This window comes from Scatophagus argus, chromosome 23 (assembly GCF_020382885.2).
Source record: "Scatophagus argus isolate fScaArg1 chromosome 23, fScaArg1.pri, whole genome shotgun sequence".
Taxonomy (NCBI): domain Eukaryota; kingdom Metazoa; phylum Chordata; class Actinopteri; family Scatophagidae; genus Scatophagus; species Scatophagus argus.
Genome location: NC_058515.1, coordinates 2,838,360 through 2,862,511, shown reverse-complemented (window position 1 = coordinate 2,862,511; position 24,152 = coordinate 2,838,360). Strand labels below are relative to the sequence as shown.

Below are 24,152 nucleotides of genomic sequence, written 5' to 3'. Positions count from 1 at the left end.
CCTGTAATGCTTTTGAAATTAAAACTCCACTTTTGTTGTCAGGAATATGAAACAAAGAGTGGCAGAGGTGGACCTGGCAATCCGACGTCTCCCAGGCAGAGTGTGAGAAAAAACCTGGACTTTGAGCCCCTCTCCACCACCGCACTTATACTGGAGGACAGACCTGCGTATGTAAACACACATGCTGTCTCAGATCGTAGGGTTGTTGCTCTATCCCACATTTTTCCTTCTCTCACTGCCAGTGGAGTTTACTTATCAGACAGTAAGGCCACGTCTTGTTTGTTGTCTTCATCTGCCCCTCATACCTTCTGTATCAGTCCTCTGCCAGGCCAATATACACTATTCAGTATACTTCCAGCTCTCACTGTAATACAGACGCTGAAAGACAAGTGCTGCTGAAAGTTTAATAGCCCTCTAGCAGCCTGGCTTTATTATCCTGCTTTTTTTTTTTAATTAAATTTGCATATTGACAACGTAGACACCCCCTCGGAGACTATAAGGCCTTATCTTTCATTAAGTGGTGCTGGTGTAAAAAGGGGGAAAATGGTGTCTGAAAACAATAGCATGATTTTAAATAAACTTCCTTTTGTTCACACCAAAAATCTGGTTAAAGCAAGACTTTCAGAACTGAGCAACTGAGTTCAGCTGCAGCTCATGTCTTTGCTGCATGCAACCTCTCACCTCTTTTCCATCTTTACTGTCTCCCCCTGTTGGTAGAACTAACCTAGTGTTTAGTGTTACTGGCTTAGTAAAACTGGAGTGCATCATCTATCTGGAATCAAATGCCATCCATACATGAAATCATTCACTCAACTCCTTTAAATTACATTGACAAGACGGACCAAAACATTTCTTTGGAAAAAGCAGATAAAAGTAGATAATATTTGCAATAAGAACAGATGCTAAAATTCTTTCAACTTAATTTACAGAATGAGAATGTAAAATGATGTAAAATGACATAAAGTAAAATCTTAACTCCAGGTCCAGTTACTATCATCTTGAGCTTACAGCTGCATCTCAGGAATCATCAGCTTAGAACACTGAGATTGAATGCTTATAAAAAAAAAATAACAAATACACACTGATTGTATTTTTCAGACTATTTTTACTTCACTAACCTATCTACCTGATGTCAGTTTCGTACTTTTTCTGGAGCTTTCACTCATATGACACAATCTTCATCAGCAGAAATAATTTCCTTAATTGACTTAGCACATTCAGGATACGACATGAATGGAAGCTCCTTAATAGACCAAAATCAGGGAAGCCTGTTTATGTTTTCCTCTCTTTATACCACGCAAACCTGATTCATATGAATTAGAGAGCTCAGAGAACATGTACTCAGTAACTCATTTCCCTTGTGTTGATGTTTGTGCGTTACAGTAATCTGCCTGCCAAGCCGGCTGAGGAGTCGCAGAAACACAGACAGCAGTATGAAGAGATGGTGGCTCAGGCTAAGAAGAGAGGTGAGGTCTTCAGTTGACAGGTCATTCAGCTGCAGAAAGTGAGGTCCTCTCTGAAACACTGGAATCCACCACAGCTACAAACAAGACATCCCTGGATTCTTTAAAGCTGGATAGCAATGTAGTTTGATCCATCCTGCTTTAGCAAACATCTGCAGTTTATTTTCCATCTTTCTCTAAAGCTTTGCACACTGTGACAGAACTGAACAGACTTCTCAGACTTCCTCTTCTATTATTTTTGCCTCTCACCACCTCTCCTCACACTCCTGCTGTCTGCAGAGTTAAAGGAGGCTCAGAAGAGAAAGAAGCAGCTGGAGGATCGGTGCAAGCTCGAGGAGAGCATTGGTACAGCCGCCCAGACCTGGAACCAGGAGATCTTGCCTAACTGGAGTACAGTGTGAGTACAAACGAAGACCGAGCCGAGTTTGCCTTTTGAACGCTTTTCTGGACCACAGAAGGCTCTAATTGTAACTGGTTTTGTTTGTTTTGTTTTTTGTTTTTTTTTCTAAATTTATCTTGTAGATCTTTCTCACTGGTCTTTGTTTTTTCAAGGCAGCCTGTTTAAACTCCTGTTACTGGACCCATCATGCAAAATAGCAATTGAAAAGCAGCCAGGTTCTTTTGGGAAGCACTTCATGCCAGATTAAGTCCAGTCTGTTGTCTTCACTTGTTCGGCAGCTTGGTTGTTAAAGTTAACTTACGCGTCAAATGCAAAGCAGAGCTGGATCATGGATATCAAAGCTCAAAATTGAGATGGTTCCTTTTACCTTCAGTTTGATTTACTTATTTACCCATCTGTTTGTGTGAGCATGTGAGAGAGGATCAGTTTCCAAACATCCCACCTGACCGTTCATTTGGTCACTTCATCTGATTTCAGTAATTGCAGATGTATAGTCTATGGAGGACAAAAAAAAAGTCTTGGCAACCCTGTGAGGGTGTCATCATCCTGACAGCATCATCTTGACTATACATCTCTGCATACTGCTGAGATGTACTATATATTCACAGTATATCTCAGCCAGCCATTTAGTCATCTGTAAAATGATGACCAAGATGTTACAACCCTAAGACCTAAATGGAGAATACCAATCGCTTGTCTGTCTTTCCCTTCCATCAAATCACCATTACCATTTTGTGAATTTATGATGATCTCAGAGTGAATCAATATCAATGCCATCTGCATTGTACTGCCCCCTTAGTCATATGGTCATACACATCTCACTTAGTGTAAATATCTTATGCTGGTAAGACCTCAGACTAAGACTCGTAGTTCATCCCCAAATATGAAAACTGGAAAGGTCTTGTGTGAAGAGCTTAGGTTTATGTGATCTTGCTCTTTAATGCACATGATGCCACAGTACAAATGGAGTACTATGAATAAGAGGGGGGAGCTAGAGAAATATGGGCTAAACATAAACAAGCAGTAATAAGGTCAGGATTACTGTTACTCCGAAGGATAGTCATTTCCTATACACATCCGCTGCAGCAGTGGAAGTAATTAGTGCCCCCTTCTGGCCATGATTGTTAAGTTATGATTTTCTCCGTGAAGCACAATTATCAAACCTGTGCTGCACACCTTGTTTCCATATGTAATCCTCCTGCAGGTGTACATCTCGACGAGTGAGAGACCTCTGGTGGCAGGGCATCCCCCCCAGTGTGAGGGGCAAAGTGTGGAGCCTGGCTGTGGGCAACGAGCTCAACATCACACATGGTACGTTTCATGTGGTACATAGGAGAGTGTGCATCTGAGAGAACACTGAGTGAGTGTGTTTATGGTGGGAAGAAAACACATGCACACACACGCGCACGCACTTTGTCTCATGTTTGTAATTTAATAAGTAGCGGTGAGAGGTTAAAGAGGAACAAAGTGTGTATTCATTAAGTAGGAGCATAGTCCAGTGACTCCTCTAGTACAAGTGGGAATGAGCTGCATTTCAATGGGTTTTTGAGTCTGCTTGGAGATTACACACACACACACACACACACACACACACACACACACACACACACACACACACACACACACACACACACACAGAGCAGATTCATTCTACACTTGCTCAGGGAGTACCGCCTTAAAAATAGAAAGCTCCTCAGCACTCTCAGGGCTACTTGCTGATAAGCATACACTGACTGCTGAGCTGGCTCATTCTGCTTTGTGCTACTTAGCCTTTTAAATAGAACACATTCATCTGTATTATCTGTCCACACACACACACACAGCTGTACAAAACTCAGTCCCCTTTAAAGTCGTTCACCTCTCATAAGTAGCAGCTCAGTGACGGTATTCCTCCACACTCCTTTTATTGCTGCTGCCAATGCTACCACCAGCATTTCTGCTATTGCTATGTTTGCTGTTTGGGGTGGTACTTAGGTTACTACTGCAAGGACCTGCCTTCCGCTATTGTGCTGTCAATTATCACTACTACTTCTAATGCAAATGAAAAGCTAAACTCACAGTTTGATTCAGAATCAATTCTTGATTCAAAACCAATTGTTGACTCAGTAAATATAAAAGGGAGGGACTACTTTCAGGCTCCAGTGTGTGTTGTGTGTCCTTTAAAGGCCACTGAACAGCAATATGAAAGAGAACTAGTTAAACTACTTGGTCTTGCCTGTGGGAAAATAATGAAATGAAAGTGTTATTTACTGTCCAACATCTGCGTGGAACTGAATTGTGAAAGGACAGATGTGAGGCAATGATATGGCGAAAGGTTGTTTAATAACAACTGCAACAGTGGCCGTGACACACAGTTCATAGAGGCGTTAAGGTGCCATAAAACCACCAGTGGCTGGTTGCTGCAAAAAAAACGTTGTGGTGTAATTGTAGTCACGTTTTTAAGATCCAGCGTGAGCTTCAGGGTATCCATATCTCTGAAGTCCATTTCACATGAATGTCTATAAATCAATGGGGAAATCAAAGGAAAGGAGCTCCTTCTAACTATTACAACCATTTCCCAAAACATTAACAAAATAAACAAAAATAAACAGGGGCTCAAGTCGTAGCCCACAGCTAACTCACTGAATCCATGGTAACATTATACTTCCTGTTTACATTCACTGTAGACAAATTGTGGGAACTCCAAAATTTAGAGTATGATTGTCCACCCCAGATAAAAGTAAGAATAATGATAGGAGTAACAAAATACATTCTTCCTTAGTCGACATAAAGTGATTAACAACAAGGTCAGTTTTCTGATTGTGTTCAACATGCCATGAATAAAACCAGTTTTTTCCACGCATCCCTAATGAAAATCCCACTCAGTCTTTATAGTTCTCACCTCAGCTGCATGCACGCCTGTTCAGCACGTTCTGTGTTTGTCATCAATATTAATCTGCTGCTGTAGGATACATCACAAGGTCAGGGCCACCAGTGCAGAGCATCCTGTTACATCTCAAAACAGCTTGTTATTTTCATCCAGCATCTCATCACTAGAGGGCAGCCACAGGTCAAAGCGTAGGCCAGCAGGTTCAGTGTACTGCAACAGAAAATGGAGGACGTGTTTACAGCTGCAGAGTAATTCAAAGAGCTGAATCTTTTTATGACCTGAAGTGGATCCTGTCCAATCATCATGTTCTCTTCTCAGTGTTTTTTTACTCTTACTCTCACACTGACTGTGGTGTTGTTATGTGTCCCTGCAGAGCTGTATAACATCTGTCTGGCCCGGGCCAAAGAGAAGTGGAAGACCACACCAGCACCTGCCTCAGAGCCCGACTCTGAAGGTAGAAACAAAAATGTTCCCCATAATGTTGCTCATATGAACTCACAAATCAGTATGACAGGATGTACTGGGAGTTTGGCAGATTCTTCAGTTTTGAAGTTATGGTTTGTTGTGTTTTTCAGTACGGTGGGAGGACATGAAACAAAACATAAATTATTATTAGTTTAATGAAGAAATCCTTGGCTACTTTAGCTCATACTTGTTCATAGAGGGGTGGTGTGAAATGCTGGCTGAAATGTGGATAAGAAGGAACATCATACCACGGCTCGGTTAAATTCAACGTGCTCTCGCCAATAGAGTGTGGACGCATAGTCACTGCTACAGCAACAGCTGGGGGCAGCCGTGGCCTTGGGGGGCAGATCGGAAGGTCGCTGGTTCAATTCCCCCACCGGACGGGCAGGAAAAATTTGAGTGTGGTGGAGTGATAATGTCCCCACACCCCATTAGCCCGCTGATATGCCCTTGAGCAAGGCACTTAACCCCCAATATATGCTCCCCGGGCGCTTGATGCAGCTACTGCTCCTGTGTGTTTGCTTGGGATTAATAAAGTAACTTAAATTAAAACCCAGATGGTGTATATTATGTCTGAAATATTAGTGAGGGCTTGCTTAAATACAAATTGAGGCTGAGTTTGCACTTCATTTTTTTTCCCCTTGTGCCTGTGATGCTCACATTTGAGCAGTGCCATTTCAAATGAATTAGCAAGTTCACAGTCGAGGTGGTAAAACTGTAATGTTTCCAAGCAGTAGACTTTAATGACGCTTGGAGGATCTTTAAGTTGTGGTTTATCTGTGCTGGCCATAGCCATGAGGCTGTGCTAACTTCCTGCAGTGTTCTGCATACAAAAGTTCCACATGCTGCATTCATTCAGTACGTGTGCTTGCTGAACCAATAGACCCATATTGAAAACCTTTGGTATGAATGTGTGTGCCGTTACACCCCGAGGTTCTACTGTACACGATTTAAGGATATTTTTGTTTTGCCTTTGCGTTTCTTAATGCTTGGCCATGTTTTCCAGATGCGGGCTCATCGGATAGGGAGTCGAGCCTGGAGCTGATCAAACTGGACATCTCCAGAACCTTCCCCAACTTGTGCATCTTCCAGCAGGTCAGTGAGAGCAGCTCATCCACCCCACACAGGAATGATGTTGTACAACTGAGAACATCTCTTATTCTGTCTTTTTAATTCAGCACAATGGGGGTGTGTGTGGGTGTGGGAGTGTATTCCTGGCCTCTTTGTTCCATTGTCTTCCATATTTCTTTGTGCATTGTCAGGGTGGGCCATATCATGATGTGCTGCACAGCATTCTGGGAGCATACACTTGTTACCGGCCAGACGTTGGCTACGTAAGTCACTCACCAAACACAGTATTACATCCTGTTGTAATACTTTGCAAAACAAAAAAACTGCGAAGCCTCATATTCATACAGTGTATGTTAAGTAAAGTATACGTTGTGTTTGTTTTTTTTGTTTTTATCGTTACATGTGATATGTTTTTCAATATTTTGCCCATATTAAATGAGCTGAAAACATAAGACAGCATAGTATCACTCGCATAATATGAAGGTAAGAAATGACACAACACTCCTACAGTCTGTTAATATTTTAAATAAAAGTTAGATTGCGGCCTTACATCATGCGGTATTTAATTTCCACTGAGTGTGAGGTATTTGTCAGAGAAGAAGTGACTTGCAGTATATTTCCATCCTGAGGTCTCCCTAATAGGAGAAACAGATCTGCAGCATGTGTGTGTGTGTGTGTGCTGCTGCTGCGGGCGATGAACTTTCGCTTGGGCCTCTGTAAGCACAGTGTCTCACTTGTGGCTCTCACTGCTCTGCCTTTACATGCTCGGTTGGTCCATATATATATATATATGTATGTGGCAAAGCTCATGTCTCCAAAGTGCCAAATTTAACTGTGAATGTATGTTTATTGTCCAGTAAGAAGCAAAAAGAAAAGTTGAGCCCAAAAATTCTATCACTAATTAACTTAAACTCAAATTTTTCCTTGTGAGGTGATGTAACTTTAATACCTGAAGGTGCATTTTATTAGTTACTGACTTTGTCCTAACATATATAGAGTAAAACTAGTCTATTTGTTTATATCACTAGCATTCCTTCTAATATACACTATTCAGGCAATACAGACATACTGCAAACATGTAGGAGTATGGATGTGTTCCTAAATGTTAATGATTTATTATTTAAATCCAAGCTGTCTTCATAGTTTTTTTTGGTCACACAATTTGTGATCAGCCTGTGGGGGCTGTGGGGGACGAGGGTCGCCTCCCCCAAACGTGTGCAACGTGCAAATTTGTACCGCAAATCACAAATACGCATCTTTTCCTTCCATCCACCCTCTTCTTCTGCTGCTAATCATGTGACACATCGCTATCTGTTCCCAGATGTGTTATGTTCAAAAATGATACATTTTAAAATCAAAAACCCTGAAGGCTGAAGAGATATATTTTTATTTATTTATTTAATTTTAAATAATCAGTGTTTTGGACCGGGCTGAATTTCTCCAATGAGCCAGCTGCATTAAAAAGAAGCAATGGCTGTTGTTTTGTTAAATTGATCTTATGTGTGCTGCTCTGACTCCTTCCGCTTGTAAATGCTGTGGTTTGCCTCATTGCTCCTCACTGCAGCCCCACGCCGCCTGTGCAGTGGAAATGACTTGTGACTTCCTCCGCAGACCCCGACCCATGAGCTGCTACACTCTCTCTCTCACACACACACACATACACACACACACACACACACACACAGCCTGTTCACCTCTGTGTGCAACTTTTTGTTTAGTTATTTGCATCTGTCTGCATCAGCATTTCATCTCTCTTTCCGGCTTCAGCGTGCAGACTGAAGCTGAACTGTTCAGAATTGTAAATTACACTTTTAAAATGAGATTAAACAGAGCGCTTTAAATGAGCAACAGTATCTTCCACAGAAGAAGAAGTATATGCTACATATTCGTATTCAAACAGCCGTTAACCGTTTTCTCTCTTCCTGTGTTCGGGCACGCAAACTGCTCGATCGTGTTTAGGTGCAGGGGATGTCGTTCATCGCGGCGGTGCTGATCCTGAACCTGGACACGGCCGATGCCTTCATAGCCTTCGCCAACCTGCTCAACAAGCCCTGTCAGATGGCCTTCTTCAGAGTGGACCACAGCCTTGTCAGTGCGCAAGCATGCATACACACTCGTAGAGATTTCCACTGTAATGTGACCGGATTGGAACGACACTTAGTATAACAATGATATTATATCATTATAGTAGTCTAACAATATGATGTAATGTGACCATTATGATACATGACTAACAATGAAAATGGTACAGAAAAGGTTGTCACAAAAAAACGTCCAAATAATTTATGGTTTTTTAAAAAGAGAAGACAACAATACTGCAGTTGGATGATGAGGATCTTAACAGTGTATTTATACCACATAACAGCTGATATCTGTGTTTATACAGTATTTGTTTCATTGAGTACACGTTGAGCAGTTTGTGTAGCAGAGAGCTTCACTTTAATGGAGGCTGCAGCTAATGATCACTCAGTTGTTAGAAATGGATTGAAAAAAATGGCTGTTTGGTGAAACAAAACAAAAGATACTTGGTTTAAAATCGTTTGTTCACGCTCACAGAAAGCGACTGACCCTCCTCCTCCTCCTCCTCCTCCTCCTCCTCTCTCCACAGATGTTGACTTACTTTTCGGCATTTGAAGTGTTCTTTGAAGAAAATCTACCAAAGCTTTTTGCACATTTCAAGAAAAACAACTTGACCCCTGATATTTATTTGATCGACTGGTGAGTTTCTTACTCTTTCATGCCCAGTTTGTCTTATTTCTTCTGATTTAAAAAAAAAAATCTGATGGGACTTAATTTCTTTTTCTTCCATGGCTAATACAGTGAACTCTTGACAGTAACTGACATACAAACTAAACTAAACAATCTACCCTTAAAACACGTCTTTGAACCGCTTGCCGTGATGTCATTTCACAGCTCATCATATCACGTCAGGGTTTGGTCTCGACCTGCATGCAGAGTGTAACCCTTTGCTCTCCATCCTGCTGAAAGGGTTGCTGTGTTGAAATGTGACACTTTGCCCACAATGAGGCTTCATGGTTTCAGTGTCAGGTGTGTTTCTGAGAAAAGAGCACAGGCTGATAGTGTGGGCAAGAGTCTGTATCAGTGGTCTGAACCCACTTACTGTGGAAACACCAGGCTTATAAAGGGAGTGGATCAGACAACACGTCGCTAATCATCCTCTAGTCTCAGTCGCCATAATTTTTGCCATGGAAGGTTTTTTTTTTTGTTAGAACTGAAACTACAGAACCGTTAACCATGTCAAATTTCAAACACTGACATCTGAAATACTGGAAAATTTATCCGAAAATTACAATTTCACGTTAGCATTTCAATATTATATTACATGAAGCAGACAACTTGACACAATTTTTTTTTTTTTCATATCAACACAGACTTTATTTTGTTTGTTTGTTTATCATTGATTCACTAATGCAATTGAACCTGCTTTTGAAGCCCAAGTAATGTATTTGTCAATGTAGTAGTAGAATTATTGATTTTTGCCATTAATTATACAACAAACAGTCTGATGAGTCACCCAAACGTTTTAGATAAGACACCGTCCATGACAGCTTTTTGTGTTTTTGTTTTTTCCCTGCAGACGGCTTAGTCAAAACTGAGCTAATGAGGCAGTTTGGTGTTTACGTGTTGTATTTATTCAGTTTCAATTCAAATTTTCTCTGTTGTTTAGTTGTTACTAAGCGTTGTCTTAACTGGTGAACCAGGTTTCATTACATATAAGAGACATTTCCCTCAGGAGCTGGTTGAGACCACAAATGGAGATAAAAGAGGGTGTATATTCAACTTAAGATTCATGAGTAATACGACTTGAAATGGATGCTAATTTTATTCTTTTAATACTGGATGTATAAGCAACTCAACTCAGCTGACAGTTTCCGCTGACCTCAGGTGGCCAACATAATGTATTCACTATAACTTAAACAATTTTGATGTCAAAATCAAATATGTTTATACCGGTACTTGTTTTCATGTGTCTTTATCTATTTGAGTTTAACTGTATTGTCTGAATGGTATGCTTCCTCTCTCTGTTTCCCCTCCCACCAGGATCTTCACACTGTACAGTAAGTCGCTGCCGTTGGACCTGGCGTGTCGCGTGTGGGACGTCTTTTGCCGAGACGGCGAGGAGTTCTTGTTCCGCACGGCGCTGGGCCTGCTGCGTCTCTACCAGGATGTCCTGACCTGCATGGACTTCATTCACATGGCTCAGTTCCTCACCCGCCTGCCTGATCTCATACCTGCTGAGCAGCTCTTCCAGCACATTGCTGCTGTTCACATGACGAGTCGCAATAGGAAGTGGGCACAGGTAAGGTGTTGCAGCTTTGTGGTTTCTTTTTTTTTTAGATGCTTTGTGGTATTTTTTTTAACTGTGCCTCGCTCCTATCTCTATAGGTCCTGCAGGTGTTACAGAAGGATCCAGAACGAGGCAGCCCGGTGCTGAAGCGCTGAGCTGACATCACAGACTAGTTGACTCAGCCTCTTAGCAGGATGGGCAAACCTGAAGGATATCTGTGTTCAACATCAACAGGACATATGTGGTAGTGCCCACTGTGGTGAACCTCTTCTCCTGAGCCCACGACACTGCTTTAACTGGAAGCAGGAGATGGAGGGAGGGGGCTGAAAAGGAATATGAGGCCTTATTTATCTCCCACAATCCCTCCTCTGCTCAGAGGCCCAGCAGTGTGCTGGAGAGTGTAGCTGGCAGAGACTGTAGAATGTATCACACACTCCCCACATACACATCCACCCGCCATGCTATTTCAGGTCTCAAACCCTCCACTTTGACTTTTAATTCTCTGCTGTCTTCCTATCTCTTGTTCCATCCCTCTTTCCTTTGCCTCCTGTAGGGAAAGTTCCAGACCTTTCCAGAGTAAGATCTTTTGAACTATGATAAGTGGAACCTCAGCTAGTGTCTGTGTGTGTGTCTTGATCTCTTTGTTTCTGCACCTTTGCTCTCCAAACCTTAGTCATTCCTTCACATCCTCTTGAGTTTGATTTTGTCTTTTGATCTCGGTGTGCTTTTTACTTTCCTGTTCCATTCCATGAAGTCAGTTTTTGTCTTGAAAAGAGTTTTGTGAGTTAAAATTTGCGAAAATGCACCTCCTTCACCTGAAGACAAATTTGGTGTTTCACCACCACATGTTACATTTGAAGAAATGTTTTAACCCTCTAAAAAGAGGACATAAACTGCCTGTAAAGTGTGTTTGACAGTATATTTATGTCAGTGAAACTGGAGTAAATAATGAGGTAATATCACATGAACTTCCCTCGTCCTTAATATGTCTACGCTACATTTCGTTACAGTTTGGGTTCCTGAAATCATGACCTGAGTGTGACATCTTTCGGTTTTGTATGTGTTTAATATTTATCAAAAGAACGGCTAGTTTGTTTTGTTCGGATGTCAGATTCTTGTCATTTCCTGTCATGCGGCACATGTGCATGTCAGTGGTCACCTGTCCATTGGCTGTGACGGTGACATCATCCAGACATTGTGGCTGCTGTTCTGTCATCTGTGTGTCACTAGATTCACACTGTGGTTGATGTATCACTCCATCCTGACCAGTGGTGGGTGGGGCTAGTATTTACACCAGGTTTCACTAAACCAGCATGGTTTGAACGAGTTTCCATAGCAGTGCTAAGTTGTTGTTGATCCCTCACCGGAAATCAACAGCGTTTGGCCCATTTTGCACAGACTTGTTCATTGAATGAAATAAGACTTAAGAAGTGCAGAGATCTCATTGGCTGTTGATGTCTGTGAAGAGTTGTCACATTTTCTCTGCCAATAAAAACAAAGCAAGAAGGAAACAGCTGTTGGCATTTCTCAGTGTGACCACTGTAACTGTCCTGTTTTTTTTGTTTGTGAAGCTGCTCCATCTGATGTTTTGTGCTACTGACTTTGTGTGTGACGGACTGTAATATGAAGTGACACCTCTTTAAGGTCTCGGTATCTTTTGCATCCACTGAGGCCGCACTGCACAAATTCCTGCAGTGGAAGTGAACTTAAAAAAAAAAAAAGAAAGAAAAATCATTTGTGACTCACCTGATTGTGGCTGCTAACAGACATTATCTGTTTTTCAGTGTCTGCATCAGCTCAGCACCATACACCCCCCCCCCCCCTCCCCACACACACACACACACACACACACACACACAAACACACATGCCTCCAGTGTGGTGACACACCGCAGGACTGCAGTAAAGCTTTTTGCACCTTCATGTCAGCATTTGAGTCGTGCCTCACATCACTTTGTGTCATTGCTTACAGCTTTAAAGGTGTCGTAGGTTTTCCATCCTGTATTCATTTATTTATGTATTTATTTTGTGCTTTTGTAGTGACCAGCTGAAGTGTGAGCGTTTCGGTGTGTATGTGTGGTTAAGTGGCAAAACAGATTAAAATCTGTTTGTTACTAATCAGTTGTTAAATTAAAGGCTGTGCTGTGTATGAATCTACCCTCACGCCCCCGGTTCTGCTGACACTACTTGCTACTTGCCCTTCTATCACACTGGCAATACTGTATAATCCACAGTGGCTGAAAACAAAATTCAGTCGAATTAAATTTGACTAAAATATGACAAGCTGTTTGAATATGCTGGATATCTGTAATTTCTTTGGCTCGGTTTGTTTTGTATTGCCTGTTTTTGCTTTTCCTTTAGAGAACCGTGCACTGTAGAGGACTGATAGACATACACGGAGACAGCAGAGGGTTACCATGTAGCTGTATCTCACTTGAAATGTATATAAACAATGGTTTTATTAAAATAAAGAGCTGTACATATTCAGCCAGCAGTAGTTAACTTTGTCTTTGTTCACTTTTGATGGAAAATGACATGCCATTAATTTTATTTTTATCCTCAACCTGCCTAATCAGTTTCAACTCACAAATTAAATTTAACTACCATTTTCCAGATAGCCTTCTTAACTTCAAGTGGCGGCAAAATATTTTCCTTGTTTCCCAAGCAATCTTACTGATACGTTGATGAAATAACCGCAGTTATTGACATTTAACACATCAGCTGACCTCTCATGAAAATGCAGCTCAAAGTGTGTTACACAAAAACGTGAAGATAATAGAGGTAATGAAGTTGTTAATAAAAATAATCTTAAAAACATAAAATAACGGTAAAAATAACGGTGATGTTAAAAACATTTATATTATCCTAGACACTGCCATCTTGTGCTTGTGATGTCATTTGGAGCCACAGTAGTAGTGGAGCTGTAGTATTGCAGTATCTGCCCATACATCTGCCTGACCCAGCGTCGAGTGGCGCTCACCTGACGGTCATGATGTTTCATCCCCCTTTCTTTCACATCAAGTCACTCATTTTAACCAAACCTAAAAGAAAAATCAACACCTTTTTTTTTTTTTCTTACATGTACTTCAAGCTTTTAGTTTGATCTATGTCCCCTCTACCAACATGGTGGTGAAGGGATTTATGAGCTGTACTGGAGCCAGCCTCCAGTGATGGATCAAGATGTTTTGGCTCATATTGTCTAACTTTACATACAGATCTATCTAAAACACATATCTGCAACACAGGATTGTAGTTGTGCTAGCTGACTCCTTTCATCTGGCTTCATTGATAAATACAATTGGGTGTCGTCAACATAACAGTGAAATTTATAGAGTGCTTTCTGATCACATTGCCTAGTGGGAGCATATAGATTGTGCATCGGATCGGGCCAAGCACAGAACCTTGTGGAACGCCATGGAACCACCTTAGTGTGCATGGACGAGTTGTGATTTACATGCACAAAGTGATGTCTGTCTGATAGATAGGACTTGAATCAGCTTAAAGCAGTTCCATTTATACCAATTTGATTTTCTAGTCTCTGTAAAAGAATCTGGTGGTCAACAGTATCAAATGCTACACTGAGATCCAGAAGTACATCTTTATATACAGACCATGATTGACAGCATCAATTTCTTTGGGAGTACTAAGTGCTACACAAGCCATGTGTGTCTTAACTCTCATTTTCAGTGAGTCCAGGTAGCATGTATGAAGATGTTGCTATCACATGATGTCTGGACAAAGTATTTTGAAGAACACCATGGCAGTGGCAACATTCCTTTAGGCAGAAATGTTTTTATTTATTTATTCATCTTTTGGCCAGCATCTAGTATCATACTAACGTTGAAAAACTAAATCAAAAATGCATAAAACATCGCCTCACACCTCCAGTTATTTTAAGGTGACTTAACAGTTTTAGCCTTTGTAGAAATATTTAATGGTTTTGCTGTATTTCACCGTCATGCTTTGAGTTGCATCTCTGGGCTAACCACACAGCTGCATTTCCTCTGCAGCCTACCACTCAACCTTTCAACAACTGAGCGGAAAGTTTCTATCTATTCTCCTTGAAACCACAAACGCCCTCCTCCTTTCATACCAGGTGACAACTCTTTTGACACTTTTGATCCTGATAAACGCAACACCACAACCACATGTCGTTTAGATGCCCTTGTCTGTAGGTGAAGAGCAGTCGTGTCATTAATCAGCTGAGTTCATTTTCACGTCCAGGAGAGTATCAAGATGAGGACAAGTCACATCGTTCTGCTGTGCATCTTGGGAGCTGCACTGCTTTCTTCAGTGATCTGCAAGAGTAAGATAACCTTAGATTTTTTTGCTTGGTAACATGTGTTTTTTTTTTTCACAGTACACTCGATAATCTGTAGCTTTATGTTTTTTTTTTGTTTTTTTTTTTAATTCAGATGAAATTGGTCCTGACGACTGCTGTTTCACTTTCTACCCAAGAAGACTGAGAAAAACCTTAATCCGCTCATATTACATGACTGACTTTCGCTGCCCAAAGACTGGAGTCATGTAAGTGTTGAAAACCATGATTATTTTTATACTTTGCGTAGGAGCAGTATTACTCCGTATGACTATTACTTTGGAAATCAGTTGGACATTTAAAAAAAATATATTTTCACTTCACTCATAATCTTTTTCTTAAGTAATTGATCTCAGATAAAAACAAAATCCTAATTTTGATCTCTGTTTTCAACATATTTGCAATTTTTTATTCTTAAAAATACAAATGAAAAAAAGACTGCTGACCATTACAGTTTTCGCCTCTCTCTTTCAGTCTGGTTTCACAGAAGTCCCGTCACATCTGTGCAGATCCGAATCTCTCCTGGGTTGGGAGCATCATACAAAGTCTGGATGAAAACTCCATGTAAACCACATGCCTGTCCATCCGTCTTGCTGCTGCTTTTGTTGCTTCCTAAAATCATTTATTAAGAAATGCATGTTATAACATGGTCATATGTTTGGTATTAATATTGAAATCGGTTGATTCTGTATGATTCAACATTCAAATGAAGTTAGCTTTAGCTTGCACTGACACATAACTTGCTTATCCTTTTGTCATTACTTTTGGATGCTTGTATTATCTGCAGTATCATACAGCATGGAGCTCACAAATACAACAATGTGAAAACTTTGTCTTGTCTCTTTTTAATTCCTTCTATGATGGAATAAAATCTGTCAGATATTTGGTTTGTAAAAGCTTTAATCAGATTTGCATGGTTTAAAATAAAAAAAAAAAAGTTGGTCCAGGAAAAAAAAAAAAAAAGTAAAAAAAAAATACTGATCACTTAACTCTTCATGTGACAAATTATATTTAAATTATCATTAAATTAATTAATTTAATAAAACAAAATTAGATATAGTGACATATTATCTACAAATTATGTAGACCAATGTGACATTTTCTAAAAACACTTTCTTTATGAACTATGGTTTTCTGAGGTATTCCTGAGCCCACTTATTAATATCCTCCATCCAGTGATGTTGGCTTTTAATGCTTTGTAGTGTTGGATATGCAGCAGCAGGAGTGTTATTTTTATTTTTCATGAACGTAAAGCAGGCCTCCCATACCAAACCATGACATGATCACCTGGTACCAATGAACCTGTTGACCTGTAGAATGTTTGAAACAGCAGCACACAACCAGTCTTTGTTGTCTCAGTCCCAGCTTGTATGTGTCGCATAATAAGTATGCATCTACAAAAATCTGTGAAGTAAACCATGAAATATATTGTCTTCGTACTGTTTTCAATTTGCATTTCACATGTGAATATTTGCGAGGGTTTGAGACTTCATATGTAAATGCAAGACTATATCAGTATGCTTCCGTACCTCTTGTGACAAACCTGAAATTACTGCTGAAAAATCGATTATGCATCCGGTTGGCCCACTTGCTTGAATTTCAGCACAAGTGGTTTGAATGAGATAATCTACCCAGTAGCAATACAACTTCCCATGGAGTCCTGGTCAGTCAGCTGAATTCATGTAAAGACACACACTTTTACCATCAGATAAACCGATTTCTTTGTGTGCAGATAACTGTGAGCACATTCTGTCACAACCGCTCACAACAGCTGTTGTACTCTGCAGCTGCCAGCAGATGGTGCTGCAGGTATATACTATACTATAGCGTTCTGCTCACAGGGTTCTGACAATTAAAAAAAAAAAAAAAAAAAAGAACATGTGAAGATTGAGGGCACAAGATTAACATGATTGTGCTTTAAACTCTGAACCTGAATATAAGCATTTCAACCGTATTTCACAGTAATGTATTTCTTTCTTCAGCATAACAAATTGAGATATGAATCAAATGTTGTTATTAAGTATACATGCTTTATTTGATTCACTTGAGTAAATTTGACAATCAAGATTCATCATCTTAGCATCACAAACCAAATTTTAGAATAACATTGAAGTATAACCGTATAAATGCTCCTTCCATACACATTAATGTCTGATTAATGCATGTCACTAACTTGGCTTCTTCCCCGGAGTCTTTGTGCTTTGTCGTCTCGCAGGATCACGTGGATCACGTTTGGACCTCCTGCTGTGGTCCTGCTTGACACGGACTACTGTTATCACCACAGTCTTATTTTTACATTATTACCACTACTACCACTATCATTATTACTATTGTTGATATTGTTTTAATCATTCTCCTTCTGTGTCGTTCTCTCTCTCTGTATCTCACACACACACACACACACACACACACACACACACACACACACACACAACCCAACTGGTCAAGGCAGAAGGCTTCCCATCTAGAGCCGGGGTCTGCTCTGAGGTTTCTGCCTTCTAAAATGAAGTTTTTCCTTGCCATTGTTGCCAAGTGCTTGCTCAAGGGAGTCTTGTTGGGTCTCTTTGTCCTAAGAGTTTGCTCTAGACCTGCTTCTTGTGATTTGGTGCTTCTTATGATTCTTGTGTGAGTCTTCACAGTCAAATGCTGCTTTATAAACATGAGCATCCCTTACTAATTTTAACAACAACAGTTGTTGTGTTTGTGAGATATTATTGAGTATATTGAGAATATGCTTTCATATTTCTTGCCCACTGCCAGCTGGGGAAGGGCCCCCGTGACCCTGCAGGGATAAATGGGAATAGAAGATGAATGGATGGATGGTAATTTATATGACTTTTCTATGCATAACTTTAATGGAAGACATGTAACCCTATAGATAAATTTTGCATCATTTTAACTCTCTCATCAACCTACTCGGGGAAGCAAGAGTGCATCAACAGTGTTTAATGTTGAGTCGGTGTGTAATTATGCCAAGACTCGGACACTGTATTTTCTCTGGTCCCCTGCCCAATCTGGCTAGTGACAACATGTTTAGCTGCATGTGGTCGTTTCGTCGCTGGATGTCTAGGTGGTGTTCAACAAACAACGTGGCCTATGTAGACAACAGGAAAACTTTCTGGAGAAAACCTGGTCTGGTTAGGAGAGATGGCATCCATCCTACTTTGGATGGGGCAGCTATCTTGTCTGTGAACATAGGAAATTCTGTACGTCACCCAAAACCATGACAACCACCCAGAGTCCAGACCAGGAGGCAGAGCTGCCATCTTACACGCCCCTCTGCAAGCTCCTTTCTACTGTTACCCCCCCAACTCTCTTCACACCCCATAGAAACTGTGTCTGCCTTGAGGCTGTATAAGCTCACACCCAAATCTGGAGTTATTCATAAAAACCTAGTTAAAATCAAAGCAACTACTTTAGCTAAACAATCCAAGTTAACTATTAAATGTGGTTTGTTAAATATTTGGTCCCTCATGTCCAAACCTCTGCTAATAAATGATCTGATACTCGATCGTGAAATTTATGTAATCTGGTTGCAGCAGGATGAATTTATCAGTTTAAATGAATCAACCCCTCCTTGCTACATTAGCTACCAAGTTCCCAGAAATATTGGCAGAGGAGGAGAAGTGGCAGCAGTTTATCAGTTACATCTGCATATTAACCCTAAACCTACTGCTAAAATACAACTCATTTGAAACTCTTACTCTTAGCTTCTCACGACCAGACTGGAGAGCAGATTAACCACTCTTATTGGCTGTGGTGTACCGTCCCCCAGTGCATTACTCTGAGTTCTTAAATGAATCCTGTCTTTCTATCATACTAAGCTATAAACTCAGATTTCATCACTTCATGTGGGTGTTGAAAACGACTGTCTAGCTTCTGCTTTCAAATCACTGGTAGACTCCACCGGCTTCTCCCAGAGGGTAAATAAACCCATTCACTCCTTTAATTATATCCTAGACCTGGTGCTAACTTATGGCACTGAGGCTGACCACCTTACTGTTTTCCCCCCAAATCCTGTCTTTTCTGACCACTCCTTAATAACATTTGAATTTACTTAAGCCAATTATACTTTGCCTGGGAAGAAAAATGCACTACAGCAGATGCCTTTTTTGACACTGCTGTGCCTAAATTTAAACTTATTCCAGCAGAGCTTGCCATTACACCCTTCCTAATACAATGGAGGGCAACTATGCCAATTTCACTCCCTCACAGGTAGACCTTCTTGTAGATAGCACTGCAACATTACTTCTTGGGGCGCTTAATTCTGTAGCCTTTCTGAAAAAGAAGTTCATTAACCAGAAGAGAGTAGCTCATTGGTACAATTCAAATCTATACATACTGAAATAGAAAACAGCTGGAAAGAAAATCACATTCCAGCCAATGTGTAGAAGGCTGTCAAACCTGGAAAAATAGTTTATTGATGTAAAAAAAATTAACAGAAGGGCATATTACTCCTCATTAATAGAAAAAGACAAGAACAATCCTAGATTCCTCTTTAATACTGTAGCCAGGCTAACTAAAAACCACAGGGCTGTTGAGCCATGCATCCCCCACCACTCTCAGAAGTGATGATTTCTTAACTTTCTTCACTGATAAGATTGTGAACATCAGAGCGAGGATTGGCAGTAATACTCCAACACATACAGTTTCTCTTATAGCAACCTCCACACCTATAGTATGTTTGGAAAGCTTCTCCCCCATTCACCTCTCAGGGTTAACTTCAGTCATTACCTCATCCAAGTCATCCACTTGTCTACTTGACCCGGTCCCAGCTAGACTGTTGAAGGATGTCTTTCCCTTAGTTAACATTTCTATACTGAACCAGATCAATCTCTCTTTAGTCACAGGTTATGTATCACAGGCCTTTAAGGTGGCTGCCGCCAAACCACTATTAAAGAAACCTTCCCTTGACCCAGACGTTTTAGTTAATTACAGACCTATATCCAATCCATACATCTCCAAGATCCTTGAGAAGGCTGTCCTGGAGCAGCTACATCAACATCTCCATTCTAACGACCTTTCTGAAGCTTTCCAATCTGGATTTAGAGAACACCATAGTACTAAAACAGCACTGATAAAAGTTTCTAATGACCTTCTCCTGGCATCTGATAGAGATCTTGTCTCCATACTTGTACTTCTAGATCTCAGTGCTGCATTTGATACCATTCATCACAACATTCTTCTCCAGAGACCACACCATGAAATAGGAATTAAAGGATCCCCCCCTTTGATGGTTCAAGTCATATTTATCTGACAGGTATCAATTTGTTAACATCATAATTGCTCCAAGTAATTCAATTCAATTCAATTTTATTTAAAGAGCCAATTCATAACAGAGTTATCTCAAGACACTTTACAGATGTGTAAACAACACATTCAGTAAAAAAAGACGAGAATCAGAGAGAAACAGGTCCCAGGGCAAAACCCCACACTGAGTAAGTATTTGGCGACAGTGGTGAGGAAAATCTTCCTTTTAACAGGCAGAAACCTCGAGATAGAGGGGGAGAGAGGAGAGACAGGGAGGATAGAGACAACAGTGCAGAGCAGGAGCAGCAGGATCCAGACAGGGCCATGGAGAGGGCTCAGGATCCAGCAGTACCAGGCCTCAGGAGGGTGGGGTAGAAGATTCTGGATCCAGCAACATGCTCCAGAAGTGCTGAGAAAAAAACTGGTGCACAAGAGCTCCGGGGGAGAGGACGAGTTAGTACTGTACCGGTGATGGGACATGATGAGTGAGTCCCCTTGCTCTGAAAGCTTGGTGTCTACAGATGTCCCCCAGCAATTTAAACCTATAGCAGCATAACTAGGGGTTGGTCTAACTATAGGCTTTGTCAAAAAGGAGGTTTATAAGTCTACTCTTAAACAGAGGGTGTCTTCCACCCAGACTGAGGCTGGTAATCGGTTCCACAGAAGAGGAGCTTGATAACTGAAGGCCCTGGCTCCATATCTACATTTGGAGATCCGTGGTATTACCAGTAAGTCTGAATCTAAGGAACGCAGCACCCTAGGGGGCTGATATGGTTCAATGAGGTCAGTCAGTCTTTTGGACAATAAGGAAAGTGGGAACACAACATTCACATTAGGGTATGTTTCTGGTTCTGGAAAACCTGTCTGGCAAATTAGCAGCTAAATGCTCCACTGTGTTCACCAGCTAGTGTCCAACAGGGAAAAGAGATTTCTAAATGTAACAAGCTTGTTGCATTTCACGGTTACTTTCTGAAAAGGTCAGTTCTGACTTTTTTAAATGATCTGCTTCTACCAGCATAAACATTTTATCCACACCTTTGTTGTTCAGGTTATTTATCATAACAGATACAAATCAGTATATGAAGGAAATGTTGTAGGAAGTGTTCGGTGGCTCAGATGGGGGTGGGGGTGTGGAGTTGTTCAACAATCTAGTATCATACTAAAAGTGAAAAACTAATCTAAAAACGCATAAAACAACGCCTCACACCTCTTTCCAGTTAATTTTTGTGAATTTTACAGTTTGACAAAAATATTGAATGGTTTTGCTGTATTTCATTTTCATGCTTTGAGTTCCATCTCTGGGCTAACCACACAGCTGCATTTCCTCTGCAGCCTACCACTCAACATTTAAACAACCGAGTGGAAAGTTTCTATTTATTCTCCTTGAAACCACAAATGCCCTCCTCCTTTCATACCAGGTGACAACTCTTTTGACACTTTTGATTCTGATAAACGCAACACCACAACCACATGTCGTTTAGATGCCCTTGTCTGTAGGTGAAGAGCAGTCGTGTCATTAATCAGCTGAGTTCATTTTCACGTCCAGGAGAGTATCAAGATGAGGACAAGTCACATCGTTCTGCTGTGCATCTTGGGAGCTGCACTGCTTTCTTCAGTAATCTGCAAGAGTAAGATAACCTTAGATTTTTTTGCTTGGGAACATGTGTTTTTTTTTTCACAGTACACTCGATAATCTGTCACTTTATGTTTTTTTTTTTAAATTCAGATGGACTTAATCATAACGACTGCTGTTTCACTTTCTACCCAAGAAGACTGAGAAAAACCTTAATCCGCTCATATTACATGACTGACTTTCGCTGCCCAAAGACTGCAGTCATGTAAGTGTTGAAAACCATGCTTATTTTTATATTTTGCATAGGAGCAGTATTACTCCATATGACTATTACTTTGTAAATCAGTTGGACATTTAAAAAAAGAAAATTATGTTCACTTTATTATATAAAACTTTTTTTTCAGCAATTAATCTCAGATAAAAACAAAATCCTAATTTTGATCTCCTTTTCAACATATTTGCTATTTGTTATTCTTAAAAATACAAATGAAAAAAGACTGCTGACCATTACAGTTTCTCTCTCATCTCTCTTTCAGTCTGGTTACACAGAAGTCCCGTCACATCTGTGCAGATCCGAATCTCTCCTGGGTTGCAAGCATCATACAAAGTCTGGATGAAAACTCTTTTGAACCAGCTGCCCCTCCATCCGTCTTAAATGTTACTAATGCTTTTAATATGGAAATCTGTTGATTCTGTATGATTCAACATTCAAATGAAGTTAACTTTAGCTTGCACTGACACATAACCTGCTTATCCTTTTGTCATTACTTTTGGATGCTTGTATTTTCTGCAGTATCATACAGCATGGAGCTCACAAATACAACAATGTGAAAACTTTGTCTTGTCTCTTTTTAATTCCTTCTATGATGGAATAAAATCTGTCAGATATTTGGTTTGTAAAAGCCTTAATCAGATTTGCACGGTTCAAAAAAAAAAAAAAAAAAATGTTGGTCCAAGAAAAAAAAAAGTAAAAAAAAAAAATTCTGATCACTTGACTCTTCATGTGACTAATTATATTTAAATTATCATTAAATTAATTAATTTAATAAAACAAAATTAGATATAGTGACATATTATCTACGAATTATGTAGACCAATTTGACATTTTCTAAAAACACTTTCTTTATGAACTATGGTTTTCTGAGGTCTTCCTGAGCCCACTTATTAATATCCTCCATCCAGTGATGTTGGCTTTTAATGCTTTGTAGTGTTGGATATGCAGCAGCAGGAGTGTTATTTTTATTTTTCATGAACGCAAAGCAGGCCTCCCATACCAAACCATGACATGATCACCTGGTACCAATGAACCTGTTGACCTGTAGAATGTTTAAAACATCAGTACACACCCGGTCTTTGTTGTCTTTGTCCTAAAAATTAAATTAAAGGGTTTTCTCTGGAGCTGCTCAAATTGAAAAGTGTCATGAGATGATTTTTCTTGTGATTTGGTCCTGTATAACTAAACTAAAGTGAACTGTCTTCATAGTCAAATGCTGCTTTATAAACATGAGCATCCCTTACTAATTTTAACAACACCAGTTGTTGTGTTTCTAAGATATTATTGAGTATATTGAGAATATGATTTCATACTTCTCGCCTGCTGTCAGCCGGGGAAGGGCCCCGTGACCCTGCAGGGTTAAATGGGAATAGAAGGTGAATGGATGGATGGTAATTTATATGGCTTTTCTATGCATTAAGTTAGACATTTAACCCTATAGATACATTTTGCATAATTTTGACTGACTTTCTTGGTGTTTTCCTCTCACTTTTAGTCTAGTGGACTAGTCTAAGTTTAACCCTGCTGTTTAAATCATTTGTTGGAAACACCCAGGGGGAACCATTTTAAGCTTATCTTTCTTGCACCACAGTTCATAGTGTATTATTTGTACTGTTTCTGGTTTGTGGCAGGTGTGTGTGTGTGTGTCTCTTGTTCTCTCTTGTGTTCCACAGGTGTCAGCTGTTAGAGTGGATCCACCTGTGTGGCCAGGCTGTGCTGCTGATTGGTTCATTGAAGCCTAATGCTGGCCAATCATCATTCAGGGACCTTGATATATATATATATATATATATATATATATATATATATATATATATATATATATATATATATATATGTACACGCCAGCTCCTGCCTCTGCTTTTTTTTATCTCTCTCTGGACCTTGGTCTTTGTCTGTCAGCCTGTGATGTGTTTGTTTGACACATTAGGGTAAAGGCATGTGGTGGGAGATTTGGTTAACTAGGTGTGTTTGGGGTACCCTATATGTTTGTGCAGCATGTAGAAATTATTTGTCTACATACACTAGATTTATTGGCTAGTGCCACCCACTGTATTTCATTTATGTAAGTCTCTTATTAGATAAGAGAGTTAGGCCTTTTGTTTGTTCTTTTTGTACTCAGTAGTGAGCAGTCAGGCCTAGTTTTATTGTATTGTTTTTG

General features: G+C 40.1%; 2 protein-coding genes across 5 annotated transcripts in view; both read left to right on the top strand.

Moving 5' to 3' along the window:
* tbc1d14 (TBC1 domain family, member 14) overlaps positions 1-13,067 on the top strand; it is a 31,384-nt gene extending 18,317 nt beyond the window's left edge. For all 4 annotated transcript variants that reach the window (XM_046381214.1, XM_046381215.1, XM_046381216.1 and 1 more), the window contains 11 exons: positions 43-167; positions 1,384-1,466; positions 1,743-1,860; positions 3,068-3,174; positions 5,106-5,186; positions 6,204-6,292; positions 6,460-6,531; positions 8,228-8,356; positions 8,877-8,986; positions 10,331-10,589; positions 10,676-13,067. In XM_046381214.1, the coding sequence (XP_046237170.1) occupies positions 43-167; positions 1,384-1,466; positions 1,743-1,860; positions 3,068-3,174; positions 5,106-5,186; positions 6,204-6,292; positions 6,460-6,531; positions 8,228-8,356; positions 8,877-8,986; positions 10,331-10,589; positions 10,676-10,732 (1,230 nt within the window). In that variant the 3' untranslated portion in view covers positions 10,733-13,067. The remainder of the gene's footprint in view (positions 1-42; positions 168-1,383; positions 1,467-1,742; positions 1,861-3,067; positions 3,175-5,105; positions 5,187-6,203; positions 6,293-6,459; positions 6,532-8,227; positions 8,357-8,876; positions 8,987-10,330; positions 10,590-10,675) is intronic.
* Positions 13,068-14,480: 1,413 nt separating this feature from the next.
* Positions 14,481-22,422, top strand: ccl36.1 (chemokine (C-C motif) ligand 36, duplicate 1). Its single transcript, XM_046381627.1, has 7 exons — positions 14,481-14,882; positions 14,992-15,103; positions 15,369-15,458; positions 16,682-16,703; positions 21,691-21,772; positions 21,871-21,982; positions 22,254-22,422. The coding sequence occupies exons 1-7, from the start codon at positions 14,813-14,815 to the stop codon at positions 22,405-22,407; spliced, it is 642 nt and encodes a 213-aa protein (XP_046237583.1). The 5' UTR covers positions 14,481-14,812; the 3' UTR covers positions 22,408-22,422.
* The last annotated feature ends 1,730 nt before the right edge of the window (positions 22,423-24,152 follow it).